Raw genomic sequence first — 23,547 nt, 5'->3', positions numbered from 1 at the left:
TGAAAACAGGAACCCAAATATATACTGATTACTGACGCAGAAAGCAACCAGAACCGATGTTTGATCCAGTGTCTGGTCGTACAGTTTACGCATGCCCTGTGTTACCCTGCTGATGGCAAACATAAAAAACGACATGACACATTACAGCATGACGCATGTGAGCTTGATGTGAGTGTGATGTGCAACCTTTGTTTGTTGCTGTAACGAAACATCACATAACGTTAGCAATAGTAGGCTATACTACAAATTGCAAAACTACAGTATATACACAATCACAATGGTATCACAACAAGAAAATCCCAGATCTTATCTGACAAGAAACACGGCAATTTTTTCTTAGTTTCTACAAGTTTTGGAGGTCAAAAGGCTACGATATTTTTTATGTGAAAAACTATTTACGTGAGACAATTTTTGCCTTATCAGCACTATTTAAAAAAATAAATCACATTTTGTTTGACTAATTCTTATCTTTCTGATAGCACAGTTAAACATTAAACAGTGCGTTACTGCCAAAGCTACCTCTTCTTTCTTAAATAATTAACGTGTCGTCGCGCCAATCTCCGACAAGCCAACAAAATATTTTTGAACACTTTGCAGTTGTTTTCAACACATAGAAGTGTTGGCACGTAGGAAATTGTGTCAGGAGAAAGACTTTTATTTAGATTTTGAACTGCGAGTATTTTCACACAAGTATTCATTTTAGAAAGTTCAGAAAGATAAAAATCTATCATGCTTAGGATTTTGAATTTCATGTTCTTACTAACAGCAGTCCGTGGACAACTGTCAGATATGGGAGACTGTGCTTGTATGTGCGGATTACAAAATGGGGGTACATTGAGTAATGGTCAAGTAAGTTTTCCTATATTGTAGGCCTATTGTATTGTTTATTTTTTACATTAAATGTGCAGAGCAAAAGTTATAGTGCTAACCGTTGTAGTTACAGCACAACAAGACTAATGCTCACGATCAATTAACGAGCAGGAACAATGTGGCAAAGCTCAAGGGCTACAAACATGCAAAATAGCAATAATACAGTTGTGCTATAAGTTGGTAACTTAGTGGTCACTAAACCCACAAAATAGTTCCTAACTTTACACCAAAAACTACAAACAACGAAACAAGTACAGTATTGGAAAATGTGGAGGACATGTTTCCTGACATTAAAAATGCGGATATTAATAAACGAAATAAAATGTACGAATTGACATAGTTTGTTTGCAGTGACAATGAATCCATCTGTTAGCAAGTTAACCCGCTGTTTGTGAAAATAGTACCGTATAGTAGAGGTATTTTTTGCTCAACAAGATATTGAAATAGGTCTGTTCAACCTAAAGTCCTTAAATCAATGAATAATGTTCCTCACTATATCCGCTAGGTAGCGTTAAACAGCAAGTGTTAACTTCACATATTAACTATCACCACGTGCTCTTTGATGTTATCCCATGCCGATTAGATTTTACTTCAAGGTGATGCAAGGATTTTTCCGGGTTGGCAGATGAATTGCAATCAATAACTAAAAAATCAGCCATGCCTAAATGGCGTGGTGTAACTGAACTAAAGTTGTTAACACTTTTTCGAAACTTGATTGTGGTTACCCGTTGTCCGTTTCGCATGAAACCAACTTTGTCTATGACTAAGTAACTAGGCTTAAGGAGTAACTGACTTTAACTCGATATTTTGCTCGCATCAAAAACGCATGCAAAACTCGATATTCGATCAACTCGATATTTGCTCGCATGCACAACTCTCCATCATGAATAGCTATGACATATCCAACAAGGATACTTTTCCGCTTACCATTTTATCGCATCAACGAACGTAACGAATGAATATATCCATCGGGCAATGCATATTGCAAACAAGCAAACTCATGGAAAGTAAGGCTTGAGCAGTAAGAACTCATTGCCGAATTTAAGAATTATTAAATAAAAGAAACTATATGTTTAGTCCGACAATAATAATTAATCTTTTTACTACCAAACAGATAATAGCTATAACTAACTAAAGTTAATTAGATAAAAAATAAAACAAAATAGAAAAAATAGGATGGTACTGTGGCTGCCATCACGAAGTGGTTTTGGTATCATCGCTTGAACAGATCAGTTACTTTAAATTCTGTCTGTGCGGTTAATTGGCGCTATGTGTGGTATTTACTCGTTATGTATAACTTTATGTATGCGTACTCTCTGTTTGGGCAAACGAGATCAACAATACGAGTTGGGTTTTTAAAAGTTTGGAAAGTTCAAGTAGGCTATGCTCAGGGCAACATGCTCATTGGGAAGAAACGCAATTTTCCTTACTTGTTATCACGGAGTCATAACTTACCTAGCGACACATTGGTGAACCCGTGAAGGCCAGTGAACTACGGTTTCCGCAAGGAACTTTCTATCAAAGATGCTGCCCCCTTGTCCCAGCTATGCGAGCGCAGATCTCTTTCGAGAAAAAATGACTACTTCAACGCAAGTTGGAAGCTTTGCAAAGCGTAGTCAGCAATAAAGCAGTGGAATTGCAGAATTTACGACGATAAGATGAAAAAAGTTAAGGTTCTTCTATACGAAATAAAGCAAGTAACACAACGATGTGAAATCAAATGCTAGAGGTGACGACCAACGCCTAATAATCGCCTTGCATCAACAACTCAGTCCTCATAACTAATCGAGCGCCCCGGCGCTCTTGGATTAACTTTTATTTTTAATTCCTTATCAAGCTTTCGCAAGCATCAGCTTTCTTCATCAGGTTTATTAAGAGATGGCCATCCAGAGTGCCATCCTATATCCTGGCTTTTTATTTTACTTTGCAGTATATATTAGCCAAACTAACATATGGTGTCCTCATGATTTAATTATGGCTCCGTTTGTACGACTGTCATCATCCGAGGAGTGAACTCGTTTCTAGCAAAGAAGTTTGTCTTGTATGCTAAGTCTATACAGTATCACTTTCACGAAAACCAAATTTGATAAGTGACAATAGACCGTTGGCCACTAACCCGAAAATTTGCATCTTACAAGAAAGCAGAGTTTATATTCAAAGCAAATTGCATGAATATTTTTTGTACGCCGAGTGGCGTCACTTGGCCTCGGTTATTACGACAGTAGTTTTTTCAAAAGCAGGTGTGTCTCTCTCAATATGTGCAGCTAAAATATGATGAAACATACGGCCCGCGGGATGGTTTAATACGGGCCCTAACTGGCAGAAAATAATTTCGGAAAAAAACACTTTTACGACCGCAGCAGTAACAAAAGTTGTCGGAAATTCGTTACGTTTATTTCAGAAAGGCTAGATTAGTAACGTTAAAGCATAAATATTTAACATTAAAACAATTCTTATCAAGCAAAACAATCCTTTTTCCAACTGTGTAATAGATTTTGTTTTAACCAAAGCGCTAACGGAAAAAGCGAACATTTACAAAACCTAGCTCCTTCTCAACCCAAAAGTGACATGCCTTCAACATCATATTGGAATTTAAATGCCATTTAAATGGTACAATTCAATAGTGACGTCACAAGGTTTAATGTAGTGTAATACGCGACTGGTTAACAGAAAAGCACGTGACGATTTCAGCTGAGTTTAGCTGATGCTCATCAAATGCAGTAGCCTAATATTTGAAATCTTTGAGAAATAATTTTGTGCTAATTTCTTCATCATTTCCAGTACAGCAATGTAGAAAAAATGCCAACTGCACATAACCGACAACGACATACTTAACTTCGACACCGTGCACGAGGAAATAATTTTCTATTTAAAGTAACTAAGCTAAACTAATTTTTTGATTTGTTGGTGCGGTCTGCCATTGTACTTAAAACTTGCAGTGTGGCCCGAGCTACAATTCAAGTTTGAACCCCTTGTTTTTTTTAATGGATTTTATGCTCAGTTAAAACTGTTATCTGATAGGCCTGTTGGCAAACTACCGAATGTGCATTTATTTGTCGTCGGTCTCCCTGCAAGCCTGCGTACAAAGACATGGTCTGATTTTTTTCGTTGTTGGTTGTTTTAGAAATGACTAGCGTAGGTCTCTTTCAGCGGGTCTTGTAGCCAGTTGTTAGAATTAGGCGTTTAGATTAAGTAGAAGAATATGCGGACGTCTGCAAAAAGTTATTTTCGTATTAAGTGGTTAAACTATGGCAATATTTAGATGAATTGGGTCTAGTGCTCAAGGAAACATAATCTAAAATGGCAAAACAATTAAAAGTGAAGGTTCAAAGTTCAAAAACAAGTTGGCTAGGCCTTAAATCAAAGAGTAGTTACCAGTAAACATACTGGAGAAAGAATTTGTAATATGTAGTGCTTAAGCCAGTGGTTCTAAACTCGTTTTCAACTATGGACCATTAGAACAGGTTTTAGACTTTCATGGACTACCATGATAAAGTTTCTTGTAAAATTTTTTTTATTTCTTTGAAAATATGTTTTAAGATCATAACGTTAGCTTCCAGCTGTATGCTGACAGAAAGTGAATCCATGAATTAACATCCAATTCGCTGTGAACAAATTCAACCTTCCTAATCATTTAAGAAACTTTCGTACATTACATAAAACAAAAGTTATGTTTAGTAATTGACCCTTTCCAAGTTACCGCCACCATTGGTTTGGATGGCAGAGTTTTTTCGGAAACCTATACTTAACAATGAAATTTGTCGATCTGCTTTGATTCTTCTTTAAATTACGGGCTTTCTGAGCATTGGATTGTAAATATTTCGCTCAGGTAAGAAGCATATGAATTCCTTTACGTAATAAAAAAACATTTTGAAAGTATGTTTCCTAGTTCTTGTCTTATAGTAGTTTGGATCCTATGCACTGGACTAGTTCAATATGAAACCATGTTACGTGGTCAGCGAAGATTGCAACGCAAAATACATAAGAGTTTGCGTGATATCTGTGGTGCATTACACATCCTAATTTTGTTTGACATGTCATGCAAAGTTTAAAATGATCAACTAGAAGTAAATACAAACCAAATTATTACATTTAAACGCTCCGCATATACCACGCAAACGTTTACACATTTTACATCGCATGCTTCACTGACTACGTAATGTGACTTCGTATGGAACTGGCCTAGTGTGTAGGACTGAAACCACTGTAAAATAAGAACTAGGCAACATATTTTCGCAATTTTGTTTTGTCGCGTAAAGGAATTTATGTACAACTCACCTGAACAAAGTCTTTACAATCCAATGGCCAGAATGCTTATAATTTAAAAAAGAATCAAAATGGGTCGATATTTTCCAGTGTTGATTATAGGCAATCGAAAAAATCTTACCACTCAGGCAGTTACTCGCAAAGGGTTTATTATGTAGTTCTCTTTTCTCTCTGACTTTTTGAGCTATATTTTTGCTCACAAGCTGTTCAATATCGGGAGTGGTATTGGGTCTGTATCCTCTGATTACAGTTCCTTAAATTACACTTCAAAATTTTAAAACTTATCGACAACCTTGCACTAACCTACAAGCTAGATTATTTATTTATCATTACAATGGTGTAGCGCTAGAACCACTCGGCTACAGAGCCAACAAATTGCTAGGTATCAAGCAAATAAAATAAAGTTAGTAGATTCATATTCCCACCAATGCAAATTCTTTTCAGTTTGACACATCCCTAATAAAGACTTTCTAAGTTCAAGTTTCTTTAGCTAATGAATCGCTTCTTCATTGTAATGATCTCAATATTTAGACATTCTTCCTGTGGATTTTTGTATATATTTTGTGTTTGTGGAACATAAGACATAGTAGCCTACTGATATGTTGTATTTTACTTGTAAATATTTTTATTTTGTATAGTCTTCATTGTTCGATCAAATACGAGGTCCAAAAGGTGATATTGGAAGACCTGGAAAACCTGGTCCGGTGGTAAGATATTTGAACTTCTATATAGATGAATGTAGTCTATATATATTCTGTAACATTGCTGCAAGCTAAATCAAGACTGTGTGTGCAGCATTGTATCATTTATAGGTGAATGTCTTGGATTTGTTCGTTTCAATCGAATGGCGGACTCTTTGGTTATTATAGCTTCCATCTTACACTGTTTTTAACCCTAACTAGAATAGTATTAATAAATATTGGTCATATTATGAGATTTGGATAAACTCAAGTTACTACATTTATTAAAAACATTTTTATTGACTATAACAAGAAATTAACTTTAAGGCAGTTTTAGGCAATGAGTTTTCAGCAAAAGCATTGATGGAGCCAAAATATCTTAAACTAAACATCATTTACACAAAAAACTTCAAGTCCTCAAGAGTCAATCACTATTATTATAAAGTTTATTTAAGTGAGGGGCAAGTTGAAAAATAAGCTGGCTTTTAAGTAGTTGGTTATAAGTATAGTATTTAGAAAGTATGAGAAAGTATGAGAAAGTATTTTTACTAACATTTAATATCAATATTGTAATATCATACATGCTCGACAGAATTAAAATAATTTTTTTCGCACAACAATTTTTGTTATAGTATTTATTTAAGTCAAGTTCAGATAAACATTCCACCCATGAAATCATTAAACTAAAATGTTTTGCATGACGCCCATATGTTTGAAAATTGCATATTCTTTTAATCACTCAATAAGTTATACCGCTAAGGAAGTTGAATGTTTTTATGCAAAAGTTGTCTCATTGTTTGTGTGGCAATTGTAAGCATTGCAACAAACACCACTTGGCAGAAACTAGAGAATTTTTGACGGGATGGATGAAGTTAATTTCGTACAGTGATCTCTTGCTAATGGGACCCTAACTTTTCGGCAAGCACTTCACAGTGACGTTTGTCAATCCAACCATTTCAATGTGCGCAGAACAGTTGTCGACCAAAAGTAGAATGTTCCTGTTCTGTCGCCTCATTTTTTGATCTAGATCTTTTAGCCATGTTTTCCAGATTTGCCCGGTCGTCCACGACTTTGCCGAAAAGTTATAAGGCATTGCCGGGTTTACATTCTTAAGGCAGCATGGAGTCCTCGACTTGCCAATGAAAAGCAGAGGTTGCTTCTTTCCTACCATGCTGCAGCATATCAGAACCGTAGCACGATCTTTCACCACCTTAAATCCTCCATTCTCCTTCTTCTCATCTATGTGAACATACATGGAGTCATTGAGTGCACGAAAATAAATCACTGTCTCATCAGCATTCCTCTGGAAAAGTCCTGAGAAGCTCTGGTAAGGACTCAGTGACAAAAATTTCAGCTGCTTTTACATCTGCTTCTGCAGCCTCTCCCTTTAAAGTTACAAAAACGATGTTCTTCGGTTTAGTGAACCACCCATTCGTTGCCAGAAATTCTAGATGACCGCTCTCTTTTGCAAGCTGCTCTTCTTTTTGATAGAACAGGACCGTTGACACGCATGTTCCGTGCTTTCACGAACTGTAACCAATCCTAAAGAGCATCTTTGTTTTGTTTATCTTGTCCAGATCTTTTTCGAATTGAAGAACCGTGACACACACTAACTTTGTTCCTAATTTTTGCCTCCATCAGCATTTTTTGTAGCTGTCCACGAGAGATGTCAAGCACACTTGAAGCATCTCACTGGCTATGGTTCTTTAGTTTTGTATGGTACTTGTCGAGCATTTAAAGCTTCTCCTGGAGTGTCGACTGTCGAGCCTTGGCGAGTTAATTGCAGCTTCTTGTCCAGAGTGCTGCTGACTGAGTTAGGTGGTCTTTTCGACATGTATTTTTGCAATCACAACCCTTGACTACGTCCCTAGTTAACAATGACTAAAACCTGAAATACACAAAACACACATCTTCCCACAAAATGTTTCTTGTAGATTTCTCTTATGCGTTGCTACGACTGTCAATCTTTCCGTCTACAGCTAGTAGGCTTATTCACTTCCTGCAGTTTCTTTATTCCAACGAAATTCTTACAGATACAAAAAAATCCTATACAGTTCTTCAAGTCTCACTGGATAGTCAACACATGCCTTCAAAGCATACTCACACAAACTACAGTGTCTATTACATCACAACGGCTCACTTTTCAGAGCCGACAAGGTGAAAATAGACGTTACAATAGCTGGTGAAAGCAATTTACTTTTTTTTTTACTACAATTTAGCATTTTACTACGAATTTTTCTATCACATCTAGTTTTTAAGATACAGGAAACCGCCATTTTCTTTATTTTCATTTGAATTTTACATAAACGTATCACTTCGATCACCTATATACAATAAAAATGGCACATTCTTGATCTAAGTGATGAATAATTAGAATAGAGACAATTTGAACAAACTCAACATTTAGTGAACAACTGTCCTCAATCATACTATTAACCCTATCTTAGATGAGAGGGGTCATAGAATCACTCCCCGTCTTTTTCAGTTTTTGGTGCTTTCTTGCCATCCGAGATATGGGTTAACCATGCTACTGAAAAAATTAGCAGACTTTAGGACGTTTAGCACTACAAATATAAGATGAATCATTTTCTCTCTGTAGAAACCAGCAATAGTCATTCATCATTTTAGCGTTAGACTTTCCTATATATCTGCTTTCAACCAGAGCAATGTCTTGGTGGAATTGTTGTCCATGCTCATCACTCACTTCCCCCAAGTTCGGCGGAAAAAAGTCAATATGAGCATCGAGAAAATGTAGCTTTTATGACATTCGACAACCCAATCGTTGATAGGCTTGCAACAGGTTTTCAACAATCTCTACAAAATTTTCAGCTTTGTACTTGCCCAAGAAATTGTTAACAACCTGTTTAAATGATTTCCAAGCATCCAATTCTGTAGAATTAAGCTTTTCTTTGAACTGGACATCTAGTAATAGTTTTCGAATTTCAGGGCCAATAAAAACTCCTGCCTTCAGTTTGGCTTCACTTTTGAAAAGTCCAAATTTTTCTTTTAAATACATAAACGCAGCTCCCTCGTGATTCATTGCTTTGACAAAGGTTTTCATCAGTCCAAGTTTATGGTGTAGTGGAGGTAGAAGCACATTTTCTGGATTTACCAGAGGTGTGTGTTTTACGTTAAACCTTCCAATTGTCGGATTTTCTCGAAAACTGTTGGGATTATTCTTACACTTTCTTCGGCTGCATGACATTGTTAATCGACACAAGATTTTACACTGTAATGTAGCTGTAACAAAATTTCCGAAAGAAGCCAACGAACAGTTTGACAGAAAAAAGCTTAAAGTACTCATTTTCCTCCTCTCCGCGCATATCACGAAGTCAGTGGTTTCACACTGTTAAATCCATGAAAGTTTTGGACTAATATATTCAATAACGCAAAATCTATACGTTTTTCCAATGGCAGATTTGGATTCAGCAGCCGAAATTTACCCCAAAAGCTATTCAGGTTATCAGATACAAAAATTTTGTTGGACAGTGAATTATTAACACCAAAGATTAACCTTATTTAGATACCTCGTGCATATCTACTCACTCCGACGTATGCTATTATCAAAGAAATAATAGTGAGCCCGTCTGCAGAATTTATCTCGCATTTATTTCATGTTAGCACGCTGATTGTAAAGCGAATACCATAACAAGAAATGTTTATCTTTATCAATTACTATTGCTTTGGTTGTCCCGGAAGCGCTTGCTCTTGTTTACAATAACGCTTAACAGTAGACTACAACGCTGCAGGCATTGACGGCGAGTCTTGTGCCGAAAGAAAAAAGGGATTAGTTAGTTTCTGTGTCTAACTCACACCCGAGTTTTTAAGGGCAGATTTTTTGAAAAAGAAGTTTGAGCTATACCCCAATAAATACGGTTAGTAGATATGCACTACCATAAACACTTGTTTTTATCTACTGTAGTATTGTTGTGAAATACCAAGCAGTAGAAAGAAGTCACATGCTATACCGGTTGCTTTGCTACATCTGTTCATTGTGAAAACATGTTTAAAATTATTTTGTGGGCACTATTTGCGCACAATTCCGATGACTTTGAAGTCTGCCGCATATGGCAAAATTTTAATTATATACCATTAAAAATATGCCACATAAGCAATTGCCTACAAAACAGCTTTTTGAATAAAGTCAATTAATGTTTATTTGCGAAATTTTTGTTGCTTGTCCTTGCAAGAAGGAGAAAAACGTGAGTGGGCTTAAACACTTTGAATATACATTGAAACTGCCATTTTATGATAAAAATTGATGATTGGTTTAATTACAGGTATACACTGTACTTTTTACTCTGATCGTTCGTTAAACATTAATTATTTTTGGCAATGGCCTGTGAAAACTCAAGGAAAAACAACAATTGGTGAATCACTCAATAAACTTGAGGTTTTTAGTCACTGTCATTTTTAGACCCCACAAAAGTTGCTTTATGTTTGCCATATATATATTAAACTTTGAACTTACTTTCTCATCAACCATTTTCCCTCATCCGGACACAAATCTCAATCCATATGTGGAAGCACATATTTTTAATTTCCACATTATGCTGATTCTGAAGATTTATATCTCCACATAAAACCAAACATAGCTAGTTCAAGTTACTTTGGGAATACCCGATTTCTTTTTGAATAGAATAAATATGTTAGGAAATATGATTGTACCAGGTTGCTTCAGAGTAAGTGCTTTTTTGTCTTGTTATAGTTTTTTCATGTAAAATGTCAATGCATTGTGGTTGCAGGTTTTACTTAAATTTATTTTTATTAGGGTTCTCCTGGACGTACAGGATTAAGAGGCCCTCAAGGACCACCAGGACAATGTAAGAGTGCTTCATGTTATATTATAAGCATGTTAAGTGATTGTGACTATGTTTTATAGCAAGGTTTCTCAAAGTTATGGGGAAGCGCAAACAAATTTTATTCATAAAACAAACAAAAGTATTGTTCATTTTATCTTGAAAAGTGCGCAATTTTGGGACAAAAAGATGGAGCTAACCTAAAATATTTGATATACCATGCTCCATTATTTGAAGTAAAAGCAACAAATCCTTAACACATACATGATAAAAATGGTGGTATACACTTGCTTTTGACACTTAGTACGCTAAGTATGGCCACTAAACTTAAAACAACATGTTTTCAACAACAACAAAATTGAATGAACATAATAACTATTGTAGAATACATGGTAGCAATGCTATCAATGTTAGAAGTCTAAAGAATAGTTTTTTGATAATTTAAAAATAAACATTAAAACTCGTTACCGAGAATTAAGTTGTTTACAAATCTTGTGTAATTTTTCCTAGTAGGTGGAAAACATGTAAACATTTAAGTTTGAGCATGAACTGTTTAGTGCATGTAAACGACACAAGTCATACTTATTGAACTGTCCATTTTATGTTACATTGTAGCATTCATGTAAACTGGCATTAAGGCTTGAAATTTTCAGTTTTATTGATGCTGTGTTGTATTTACACAGCTGGTGGGCCATCTGGAGGTGGACCATCTGCAGCTTCCTGCTTTGAATTACGGAGCAATGGTGTTACTCAATCAAAGATATATAAAATAAAGCCAACGAGCCTATCAGCAGAAATTGAGGTAAGAAAACTGTATACATAAATTACAGATACTAAGAGGATAAGTCCGGTACGGCTGCAACAAATTTTTTAACGTGTTACAAATTCTGTATGAAACGACAGTAGTTTGATGGTAAGTTAATTGAATGAATGAACCAAAACAACAGGCCAGAAACAAATGCAAATGATAGACCACGCTAAGGTTTCATACTTTGCATTAAAAATCAGAAAACACAATGTACTCTGTGACAGGAACATGTAATTTTAAACGTTAGATCATCACTGCAAAACATCGTTAGTGAATAATCCTGTAAACATTTGTTTACAATGTGTGAGTTCAATGTGTGAGTTCAAGTAACGTTTAGTGAATAACTTTGAAAAAATACCATCTCATATACTAAAGCATAGAGCAAAAAGAGCAAAAGAAGAGTGAAACTTTTTTTAAAAGAGTTGTTGCTCAGCACTGGATATCACATTTTGTTGATCTCCGTTTCTAATGTTGTTTTTTCTGTTATGAAAAATACCAGAATAGAGTTGCCATGTACTTCTATTTTATATGTACAGTAAAAAGTGCATAAAAAACATCTTTGGAATAGCAAAATCTGTTCCAAAAAGTCCTTTTTATATTATACAATGAGAGCTGTTTTTGCTATGAAAATGGGTGTGTAAAAGGCAAAACGCTAAGTCGTGCAAGTTGTGATATAGGAGCATTTTTATTGTCGTTTAATGGACATTTCTTCCCCTACTCGTTGTTCAGTAAAAACGAATTTGTCGATTTATAACAGTTTCGTATCTATTTTGGTTGTGTAGTTCACAGTGCAATGAAACTGAAACAGCAGAAACACTTCGACTTTTCAGAAAAGCAGTCCTTCCCTCAAATTTCCATGTAAAATGCTCCATGCTGCACAACTGTTGTAATATTTAACTTAAATGCATGTATCCACGTTCCTCTAGTAAGCAATGTGTCTGCTCTAATAAGAAGCGAATTGAAAATAGAGAATTGTTTATTCTGTTTCAACCAAAGCTGCACTAATAAGCAGTTAGCTCTATAAACCAATGTTCAATTTAGAGGGTCTTACTGCATTACTTTTCTATACATAAAACTGCTAGGTTTTCTGCGATATGGACACTGCAGGAGGTGGATGGACATTAGTAGCAAGTATTCATGAGAATAACATCAATGGAAAGTGTACTATTGGTGACAACTGGTCCAGTGACCAGGGACTAACTGACACCAGCTATGTAGGTAAGTGTTAGAATTGTTTAACCATCACCACATTGTTTGATTAGTGACAATTACTGTGTACATCAATGTTCTAAATTGCCAGTTTGCATTAACTAGAAACCATGTATAGTATTTTGATATAACTGATGCAGTTGTATTAACAAGATGTCAAACATGAAAGATTGATATCTAAAATGCATCTCTTAGTGCCTGGTCTTGTTTTGACATGCTCACACACACACGCATATATATAAGCATATACATATATGTATACAAACATTATATATGATATATTTCAGATCAGATATGTATATACATATCCCACCAATTTTGTAAACTTCAGGTTTCTGAGGATCAAACTTTCGTTGACTCATAATAGTTGAATAAGTCCCTTCAACTTTGAGTCAACAGCATTTTGTAATACACATGTAATTAAGTAAATTTTACATTGTTTTGAAGGTTACTTCTCATTTTTTAGTTTGAAAAATTCGGTCTTTGTTTGCAGATTACTTATGTTCGATAATACCGATTAAAACTGTTACCAACAATTTTTCTATTTTAAGGTGGTGAAAACTGGCAAAACTTCAATGCATTTGGCAGTGTCGAATCTGCCACTAGTGGTGATTACAAGAGCACTGCATACTATAATTTACAGGTGAATGTTGTAGATATGCTATGATAAATCTAAAAACATTTGCATTTATCTTTTTGTTCATTAAAATATTAATTCAACGTAGGAAGAGCAAAATTCAACTTCAAATACCATAAAATTGTAAAAAAAGCAACTAGCTCAGGAAACATCATTTATTAACAATGTACAAGAACAAACACGTTTTAGACATGAACATATGTCCTTCATTAGAGTAGGAAATAGATATACGAGGTCTGTTCAAAAAGTATCCGACCTTCTGGCATAAAGCACACAACACAATGAATTTCACAAATTTTATTTAATCTCCTTCAAAATAATCCCCTTGAAGGTCCACACACTTTTCCCAGCACTTCTAGAAGCATCTCTTGAATGGCTTCTCCGGAATGCTCCATAGCACCTCCGTCGATTTTTCTATAATGTCTTCTCGTGACTGAAATCGTGTCCCTTTTAAAGTGGTTTTATACTTGGGGAAAAGCTAGAAATCACATGGTGCCAAGTCTCGAGAGTAAGGAGCCTGGCGAGCGAGCGACATGCAATATTTGGCAAGAAAAGATTGGATCACATGGGCGGAATAAGCGGGCGCATTGTTGTGGTGAAGCCAAAAGTTCTTTCTTTGTTCACGTGGCTAACAAATACAGGCATTACAACAGGTTGAATGGCAACTAACTCATCATACTACATGCAACACTCACTTAAACAAGTCAGGCTAACAACTGCAATACATACTAAATTGGCTGGGATTAAACTGATGCGCTACTAGATATAACACAAAGAAACTTGACGTTAACAAGCAGGTCACGGCTCATCAGATCTAAAGAAAGGAATTCAAGATAAAGAAAAGGAATTACCGCGAGGCTAGACACGTATTGACAAAGCTATTTGGAGTTTTGGGCAACACAAAATCATATAAATCATTATCACTTAAATCATATAATTTGAATAAACAACAATGCTAATTTGGACGTTACGGGAGTACTTATAAGTACTATAGAATACACGAGTACTTATGCTGAGTAAGCATTGTGCATGTATGTTAGATTGACCAACAAATTCAGATGCAGATAGCTGCTTTGCGTACAATTGGAGTGTAATTCGGCGAGAACATATGAAAATATGCAGTGGAAGCTTGCTAACTGAAATCTGAAGGGACTAATTGATCTACTTAGTTATCCAAAGTTTGTCTAATTGCTGTAGTATATACTTCTTTAAATAAAGGTATTTAACAGGACTTGCTTTGATTTTGGCATTTCTGGAATTTGGTTTGAATGAAGTTGCACTAATGGGTTTCCACTGTATCCTAATAGGTGCATTTGAATGTAGGGTTATTAAAGAATCATAAAAAGATGTTCAAGAAAATTATTGCAGTTTCCCGTTAACTGTTTTACAATTTTAAATATTTTCCATGAAAGATTTTGTAAGTTTCTCAAAATTGTTAATGATATTATATTTTCAAAGGCTAGCGATGTTATGATATGGCATGTTCGAAATGATATTGAATTTGGACAATGGAGCGAAGAAGCTTTTCTGAAGTATTATTCAGATAATGGCTTTTTAACTCAATACGGTGGATCACTTCAGACACTTTATTCAAAATATTTTCCTCTTAAAGAAAACCGACCTTCTGGTAAGATCAGTAACGTGTAGTATTTCATAAAAAATAAATAAATTTAATTATTGTTTAATGTCTTTTGTTTATTTTATTAAGATAGATTTTGATATTTTTGTGTGACAATCTCAAACTAGTTATGCCAGATTTTGTGTTTATTGTGCACAATAAACTGATATGTGTAGCTTTATATTATGCACTAGTATTGGTAGTCTTCCACCACTTCAACTTGATACTTTTGTTTTTGATTAAGTTAGTTATTGTAATTCAAGCATTTTGTGTGGAATACTTGATGTCGCCTACATAGAAAAGCCTTTTTCAAGGTCAAGTAAATTGAAAATATGAAAATAAAAAGATCATCACACACACCAAACTCATTCATCTTGTGTTAGAAAAAACAGCATTTAAAGCTTTGAATATACTGTACTAATTACTTGTTTAAACACATGTAAAACTTAACATTGTAGCCTTTTCAATACTAAAACATATTCTTGGTTAGTGGGTATCCACTCTGCAGAGTGCAGCACTTATCTTTACTGCCAGTGTCTGTGTTATTTGGACAATGAACTACATAAACGTTCGATTTCCATGTTTGATCTTCTAACATAGAAATTAAGAAATATGTTATGGTTATGTTAAAATATTTTTAGGAACTGCTTCAGAAGGTGTAGTTAGCATACTTTCTGCTCTTAACCAATCAGCAGAAGAAATACGTGCAACAATACCTCAATTCTACAGCTATACATATGATCATAGTGGTGTACAAAATAACATTGGAGATGGAGGTGGTGATATGTTTGACACTGGTAACAAGGTACTACACAAAACTAAATTCAATTGGTAATATTGGTAATTTCCAGAAAATCGAAGTTACAATTATGCTTACACAGGAATTTGACAAAATATTGATTTGAAGTAAAACCAAATTTGTAAAAAAATTAAGTCAAATTTTTATACATTTCAACCTATTTCAGCAATATACTGGCCATGCTCCTTTCTTGGTTTTCAGGATGATATGCATTAAAACCTTTGTGTTAATTTCTTTTACAATGATTTTGTTTGCAAATGTCTTCATTCTCAACTTAGAAACTTAAGATCTTATTGATTTCAAGTTAAAGATGTTTTAGTCATTGCAGTTGATTTGACCTTTTTTTAGAAATCAGAGCAGGTGTAACAAACATTTTTGCAAATCCTTTTCCTGCTGCTGTTTGTCTCTGCATATTCCTTTACGTTAAACACCAAAGAACAAAAAATGACTTTGGAATTTTTTCACCTAGAACTTTATCTGGGATTCCGAGAAAGATATAATCAGCCCGAAAATGTAACTAATTTATCCTTAAAAACTAGTCAAATCGAATTGAACTAATCCTCCTTGTATCCTTGCCAAAATCATATTTTTTCTAAATTAGTAACTTTAGCTTATATTGTAATCAGACAAAGAGCATTGGCAATGATGCAACACTTCTAAAAATATAACCATCATTGGCAAAGGCAATAAAAACTTGTAAAAAAAGTACAGCAAAGTCTTTTTAAAAAAAATCTACCAGACAATGTGTTAGAGAGAAATATATTAGAATGTGTAGAATCTACACATTCACATGCTACACATGCTCAAGAAACTGAAGATGCCACTATTAGATGAAATATATATTTCTTTCTTTCTGCACTGTCTGGAAGATTTTAAAAAATTTCTGAATTTTATTGTTATTATACCAGGACATTGATCACCGAACTCCCCCTTTAGTGTAGCGATATTCTGCACAATTTTATTGCATTTATTCATAAAAATTTGTTAGACATAAAATTCGTTACATGTTTTTTAGCCATTTGATGCAGCTGTCTTTTGTGTGATAAAAATGTGATAGCCCTAACTTATTGCCATAGACAAAACCAAAGAGAATAATAATTTGTCGAAAAATGTTCATCGGCGCAAAGATAGTTTTTCCTTCTGTCATTTTTCAGAGTTGCAATGAAAATTTTATCGTCATTAAACATTACGTTTTCAAGTAATATTGCTTAAAGAAATAAAGAACTAACAAACTTTTTGGCAAAAGGAAACGATTTATTTTTTGCACATTGCATACATACAGGATTTAATTCAGATAAAGTTTAATGCAAAGAAAGGATTCAGCAATTTTTCTGTTTCTGTGCTGTATTTTAAACTAAGTGCGATTATGTGGGCATAGCAATTGTCTTGTATATACATACTGTGAAAATAATATTTTAGGATACATATTCTGAACAGTTAACCCAATCACAGAAATAAGATTTGCTGATTAATTAACGTTTTTGATATTTTAAGGTATACTACAAACTTGGTGATGGTGAATACACACAGATTGTTTACCGACAGACATATAGGTAAGTAATATTGTATTTAAAGTGCAGTGAAGTTATGTAGCAATAAATATTCTGGTTGTACACCTGTTTTGTAACAGAAACCTTGGTATCAAATATTTAAAACCTAATTGACAGGATTGGGAAAAAATTATGGCTGTTGATAGCACTATGGTATGATTCTTTACACCATATGTATACTATATATTGATTGTTGTGTTTCTAAGTCTTTTTAATGTACACGAAGGGACTTAGAGATTGGAGTGGAAGTGTCAAGTTCAACTGAACATCCATTTATCATGCTCATGTGGGTCGGAAATCATGCTCAAACTGTTCCAACTATTGATATTAAGGTGAATGACCTTTTTTCTGCAAACATGGCACTCTTGCACAATAACATTTCACTTTATTGCAAAATTTATTTGATTTTGTTAAAGCTTGTTCTTTTACCAGGTGGAATCCGGAACCGGTGCTGATGGCATTGGTCAACATGCTACTTATTCTGGTGAAATAACTTACCTGGGATTTAATGCTGCATACAAATCATACAATGTTTATGATGCAAATGATCCATCAATATGTGAAGTGTTTTTTTACGTTACGAGCCCAACAGTAAGATTATTAAGATTGAATAGCTTATATTAAGAAAAAATTAAGTGAAACGGCAAAATGAAAATAACGTACATTGAAGCCATCATTGTGTTAAGCTGATATTCAAGCTAAATATAACTTGAAATTCAAGCATTGTTATGAGATGTTGCATGCGAAGTTAATACAACAACAAAACATATGGGTTTGAGGGACATAAAACCCAGTTTTTTAAATTTATTACAGTGATGTTCAGTTATGGTGACTTTAATGGCATTAAAAATTATCTGCGTTTTTCACCATCTGTATAAACTTATGAAAGAAATACAAAACTGTGAATAACGACAGGTTTTTATCAGTGATACACTTGTGATAATAAACTATTCATTATTTTCAAATGTTTCACTATCATCCACTACTTGTGCTAGCTCTGCGTCCATATTTTAATACACTCATCATTTAATTGAAAATTTTAAAACATAGCAATGTATATTTTTAGTGTACTTTTTCTACCAAACTGGCTATAATAATCCAAAAACTTTTATGGAAGTGCAACACTGTATCTCGGCGGTATATTGTCCATTCCTTCAATATTTTATTTAGTAGTTTTATGTGCTTATGCAGTTCGATACATTTACATCGAAATAGCCTACGGGTTAGATACCGAAATAAATTCGTACAACGCACTAGAGAAATCGCCCAGCACCAAAAAATACCATAAAATTCTTGGTGGTTTTATTGTACAGTGAATTTTTTAAACTACTATAAAAATCCTCCATAGGGCTCGCTGAAATTTTGCATGACATTTTAGCAGAGACACAATATCGAAGCAAAAATTTTTGGCCTAAAAACCCAATTTTCGTTACCAAAGTAAAGTGCCAAGTGAACCTTTGCTTAAATCAGAGAGCCAACTGCATTAAACGTTAAAAACATTTATGTTGGTTTGCATCTTAAATGGGAAACAGAACTAAAAAACATAAATGGAAAATTTTCACATTTTGATTTTTAAAACAACTAAATTTAGGATTTCTGCATTCATGAACTTTTTATGAAAAATTGTTAATATTTACCAGTACTGGAAAGAATTCTTGTTAAGGCAACCAAACTTGTTTAAATGGCACAAAGCAATCTCTTAAGAGTGAAAACCGCTCTAGTTGACTATACTTTAGAATTTCCTAGTAACACAATTACCATTTCTTGGTTGTAGTAATTCTGACTAACTTATGAAGAAATCCAGTTAAGTAGCTCCGTAATTGTCATTTTTGCAATAACTTTACAGACTTGGAATTCAGTTCGGCCGTCAACGTTTGAAACAACTACGTGGAGCACAGGAACAGATAGTTTGGTCAATATTGTTAGGGCAGGTGGCAGTCCATCTCGAATACTTATGGGATACACTCTGCTATCAAGGTTGGGATAGTATATACAAAAAGCTGAATAAGCATTGGGAATATAACTGGGGAAGGTTGTAAGGTTATTACTTGTGTAAAATGACTAAGAACCGCCATCTTTGTCATCATTAAACGATGAATTTGCGTTTTTTTTTTTGCCATGCATTTATGGCAATAACCGTTTAACCCCTACCTATTAATGTGAATCCTTGTCCAGTGTATTTATTTACTGAAAATTACTCTATGATTTAAGGCCAACTTATTTTTGGACAGTTTTTGGACCTTCACTTTCTCAAATAGTTCTACTTACATATTCTGCTTTATTGTGTTTCTTTCTTTAAACATCCTTGTTCATACTATTTCTATTTTGGTTTTATGCTCATTTGTACAGCCTTTTATTTACATATAATTTTATGTGGTATTTGTGGAAGACTCCATGTACAACTTCCCATCCACTACTATGCATTCGTGTTACCTATGTCAAATGACTTTTTCAGGGAAGACGATTTTCAAGTAACTGAGTCCATGGTGAGAGGTGCTTTGACTCGAATGTTGCAAACTATCAGTTCATTCCACCAACTCGAAGGTCAATAATGTTGCTTTGTTTGTTATGGGATAATCAGATGCTATATTAGAAATTGTTACGTTCATTAGCTTGGTGTAATGCCACCAGTTTTTGTTTTTTAATACTGTATTTCCTACTTTATAAAACCTTCTGCTGTGAAATGGGTACACAGTACATTTGGTTATCAACTTAAAATTGCTATATTAGGATCGAAGGAAATGTTGCAAACATAAACTATCTATCTAAAAGCGCACTCGCAAGTTGAAACCAACTCTCTCAATGTATAGTTTTATATTAATGTTTTTGTAGCACAATTAGCATTCGTTTACTGTAGTTGTGTGGGGTAATGTGTAAACATCAGCCATTTATTTGCCAATGTTTGTCTTTAATTAAAAACATATATTATGTATCACTTTGCAAAAACACTATGATGTGTTTTTGTTGAGGTGTGTCTTTAAATTTTAGTATTTTTTGCAGACTTTAATTGCAGTCGGACCGCAGAGAGTTTGCTTGTACCTGTTACATATGCGCAAGGAACAGATGATGACGTCGTATCCCATGCTCCACCAGCTCTACGAGACAGCATTCAACCTGGATACATTCAATTTAGAGCATTAGATCCAAAAGGGATCCCTTACGCGATTTGTCCTGGTGTTCGGTATTGATGTTTGTAAATAGAAATTTTGTTGATAATATTTATGTAAAAGACATAATTCTTAATTGCATTGCGTCGTTTGAAAGCATTGAAATTGGCAGTCTGTTTGTAATTGATACAATTTTATGGCTTTTTAGCACCGAATCTTGTAGACCTTCTGCAGTTTGCGTTGGTGGTATAAATACTATGCATGATCAACCGTCCTACTGTGGAGACTTTACAGGTGAGATAAAGCAGTTGTTGTACGCCACATGAAAACATGCGTTGGTTCAGTGGTGGCATGCTGTTGCAGTTTTGTTTTGGTACTAAACAGCGTGGGGCACAACCCTCGCATTGATCTAAGGCTGGTCCTGAAACCTAATATTCCCATTGCTCAACCTGTCATGGTAAAATAATACTTACCTGTCAGGAGTACCCAACTTTTATTAACCCAAGGTATACTTTTCAAGTAGCCAGCCTCCAGCGGTCTACCAATCCACTTTGAACATCGCAAATCCACACACATCATTTCCGGTGTTTCTTACTTGCTAATTTTCAAACGTTTTCAAGTCCCCCGACATAACCTTGCACGTAACGTAAAATACATTATGGTGTCACAATGAAATTTATATAGAAAAACTTAACTCGGACGCAAAATTTGAACGAATGAAAATGTGCTCAAAACCTTAAAAGAAAAGGTTAAATTTCTTTTTGAGACAATGACACGTTCAGCGTATTTAAAAATGCAATCACCGCGTTAGTGGTTTAGCGGGTAAATAGATTTTATTATTAAAACGTTATGGTCGCAGAAGCGATAAAACTGAAATCCTCCCCATTTCCTTCATTGCGCCCTTGCATTGAATTTCTTTCCGAAGTTTAAATCTCTCCGTTAGCGCAGGCAGACATCACGTCACAAACCCTACCTCTCTCCAGTACATAGGCTCTACATACAGAAAACCTTCCATAAACAGAGTTAGTATAACAGGTGATTCGTTTTTGGAAAAGTGTAAGTTAGTCGATCGTTAGCATTTTTGGTAATCAAATTTTATTTGTAGAAATTGATCAGGATTCGCCATTGGAAGTCGGTTGATTACATAGTACATAGGAATCGGTTTATTATGCAGTTTTATGGTCAAGTAGTTTTGTGTTTGACTCAGCAACTTATAAAAAGTCGTATAAATAGTAACGTAGTGTAACACTTTTACACAACGGCAATTAAAAATTGAATAAAACAAGTTATTTAAGTCTTACTCAATTATTTGGTAGGCGTACAGTTGTCCTAAGTCACAAAACAAACTGTTACACATAAAAAAACTGTATTTTTTCTAATGGCCTCGCGGTCGACTTGGGATTGTCCGCGGACCACTGGTAGACCGCGATCGACCGGTTGGGCACTCCTGCTGTAAGTCATAGCTCATATTTTTGCCCCAGTTCAAATTCCGGTCTAATCACTTCAGAGCATGTAATTTATTGTATTTAATTACGATTCCTCAGGTGAGCTCTATAAAAAGAACCTCTTCGTAAATTTCTAAAACTGATCTGGAATGATGGGAAAGTGTATGCAACTAGCTTAGTTAATGCTTAAAAGTATAAAAGATAGCATAATTTTTATAAACATATCTATATTTTTAAGTTGGATTATTATGCATAACAGTCATCATATTTTTTTACTTTGTTTTGATTTTATTAATTTCCTTAATCTTTTGACAACAGGCTGGGCAGGACAACCGACAGACAATCCTACCGATACTGACCCAGTGGGATTTGCCCATTCCAGGCAAGACATTGCCTCAAGCATCCTTATTTTCACAAGAAATGTAGTTTCCGGTCGAGTGCAAAATGGCAAAACTGGAAAGTGATAAGCTACTTTTAGTGTTCCAAATGCAGATTTTAATTGCTGATAATTTTTACAAGAAAAAACAACGAATATAAAATAAATATTCAGCTTGTGATCAAAAAAAGGTGTTGAAGCAGTTGCATTCGACTCTGATATTGAAAATGCAGATTAAGTTTAGATTTTGAGATTACAGGCTGGGTCGCATTGCTTGGTTTTTTACTTCAATAAGCGAGTAAGGTAAGTTTTTGACACAAACAAAATGATACATTCTTGTCATCCCAGGATGACGCAAACTACCATGAATAATGCGTAGCGTAGACCAATTAGTGCTTGCACAATACACTCGTGATAACGCATCAGGTGCAACATTCAATTTACCTTGATGGTAAACAATATCGTACTTATACTGATCAAGTTCAGTTCTCCATTATCTTTTCATTTTTAACTTTTCCACGTCATCTGTGGTCAAACATAAAGCGTGTTATTGCCGCGCAGGTTGATTTTGTTCCAAATCGTTGCAGTTACCGCCAACACGTCACGGTGAGCGTTAAATTCTGGAAGTACTTTGGCGCAAATTATCTAGCTACTAAAAAGTAAAAACTTCCCGCAACAACGCATGATATTTCTCGCCGTTGATATCGGTATTCCGTTAGCCTTAACACTTTTCTTAGTTTTATTTTCGTTTTCTCTTGCACATCACTTGCATGCTGAATTTAGTCCCATGGCATAAAAGCGCTGTTTGGTAGATTTAAATTATTTCATTTAAACACTTGACGATCCTTTTGATCATGCATGCTAGCTATTGTGAAGTGCAATGGTTGATGTAACAAACATCGACTCGCAGCAGGATTTGTATTACCATTAACAAATCAATGCCCGATTACGAGTTAAGTGACAGTTTATAAGGGATAGGAGATTTTTATGTGTTTGAAGCCGAATTCAGCATAGCAGCAAAAGCAAATAATACTTTGCTGGGTTAAAGTTTCAAAGCTGTATTATGCATTTGGAAACAATGTATAAGCCTTTATAGTGCGGCATTCGTAAAGTTATTACTCCGTGATATCAAGTAAGAAACGTTGCGTCTCATCCCAGGGAACACGAGCTGACCCGAACGTAGCCCATTTCAAACAATTCCATCTCTAAAAACCAACTTGTACAGTTGATCTCGCCTGGTCAAAAACCGATTACGCACACACATATATAGCAAACAAATAGCATACCATGGGAATATACCAACCATACCACGGAAAATTAACGCAGACACAAGATAAAGTGATATGTCAAAAAGACAGAATCACCGCGTGGTGGCACCGTGGC

The 23,547-nt window shown here is 34.8% G+C and overlaps 1 protein-coding gene across 1 annotated transcript; it reads left to right on the top strand.

Annotated features, from left to right (window-relative positions):
• Positions 1-683: 683 nt before the first annotated feature.
• Positions 684-22,354, top strand: LOC143452591 (uncharacterized). Its single transcript, XM_076953621.1, has 16 exons — positions 684-849; positions 5,775-5,843; positions 10,588-10,639; positions 11,299-11,417; positions 12,506-12,641; positions 13,184-13,275; positions 14,728-14,896; positions 15,529-15,692; positions 17,181-17,239; positions 17,463-17,568; positions 17,669-17,827; positions 19,083-19,213; positions 19,692-19,780; positions 20,237-20,417; positions 20,552-20,637; positions 22,107-22,354. Exons 1-16 carry the CDS (start codon positions 730-732, stop codon positions 22,250-22,252), a joined length of 1,878 nt encoding a protein of 625 aa, XP_076809736.1. The 5' UTR covers positions 684-729; the 3' UTR covers positions 22,253-22,354.
• Positions 22,355-23,547: the final 1,193 nt, after the last annotated feature.

Source organism: Clavelina lepadiformis, chromosome 4 (assembly GCF_947623445.1).
Source record: "Clavelina lepadiformis chromosome 4, kaClaLepa1.1, whole genome shotgun sequence".
Taxonomy (NCBI): domain Eukaryota; kingdom Metazoa; phylum Chordata; class Ascidiacea; order Aplousobranchia; family Clavelinidae; genus Clavelina; species Clavelina lepadiformis.
The sequence above is the reverse complement of the archived record's forward strand: the minus strand, read 5'-3'. Positions and strand labels throughout refer to the sequence as shown.

What these genes read in the sequence shown, in the direction of transcription:
- LOC143452591 (XM_076953621.1), top strand. Translation starts at nt 730, where the DNA reads ATGCTTAGGATTTTGAATTTCATGTTCTTACTAACAGCAGTCCGTGGA. An exon ending in AACTGACACCAGCTATGTAG is followed by an intron (nt 12,642 to 13,183) that starts GTAAGTGTTAGA and finishes TTCTATTTTAAG; the next exon opens with GTGGTGAAAACTGGCAAAAC. An exon ending in TGTTTGACACTGGTAACAAG is followed by an intron (nt 15,693 to 17,180) that starts GTACTACACAAA and finishes TGATATTTTAAG; the next exon opens with GTATACTACAAACTTGGTGA.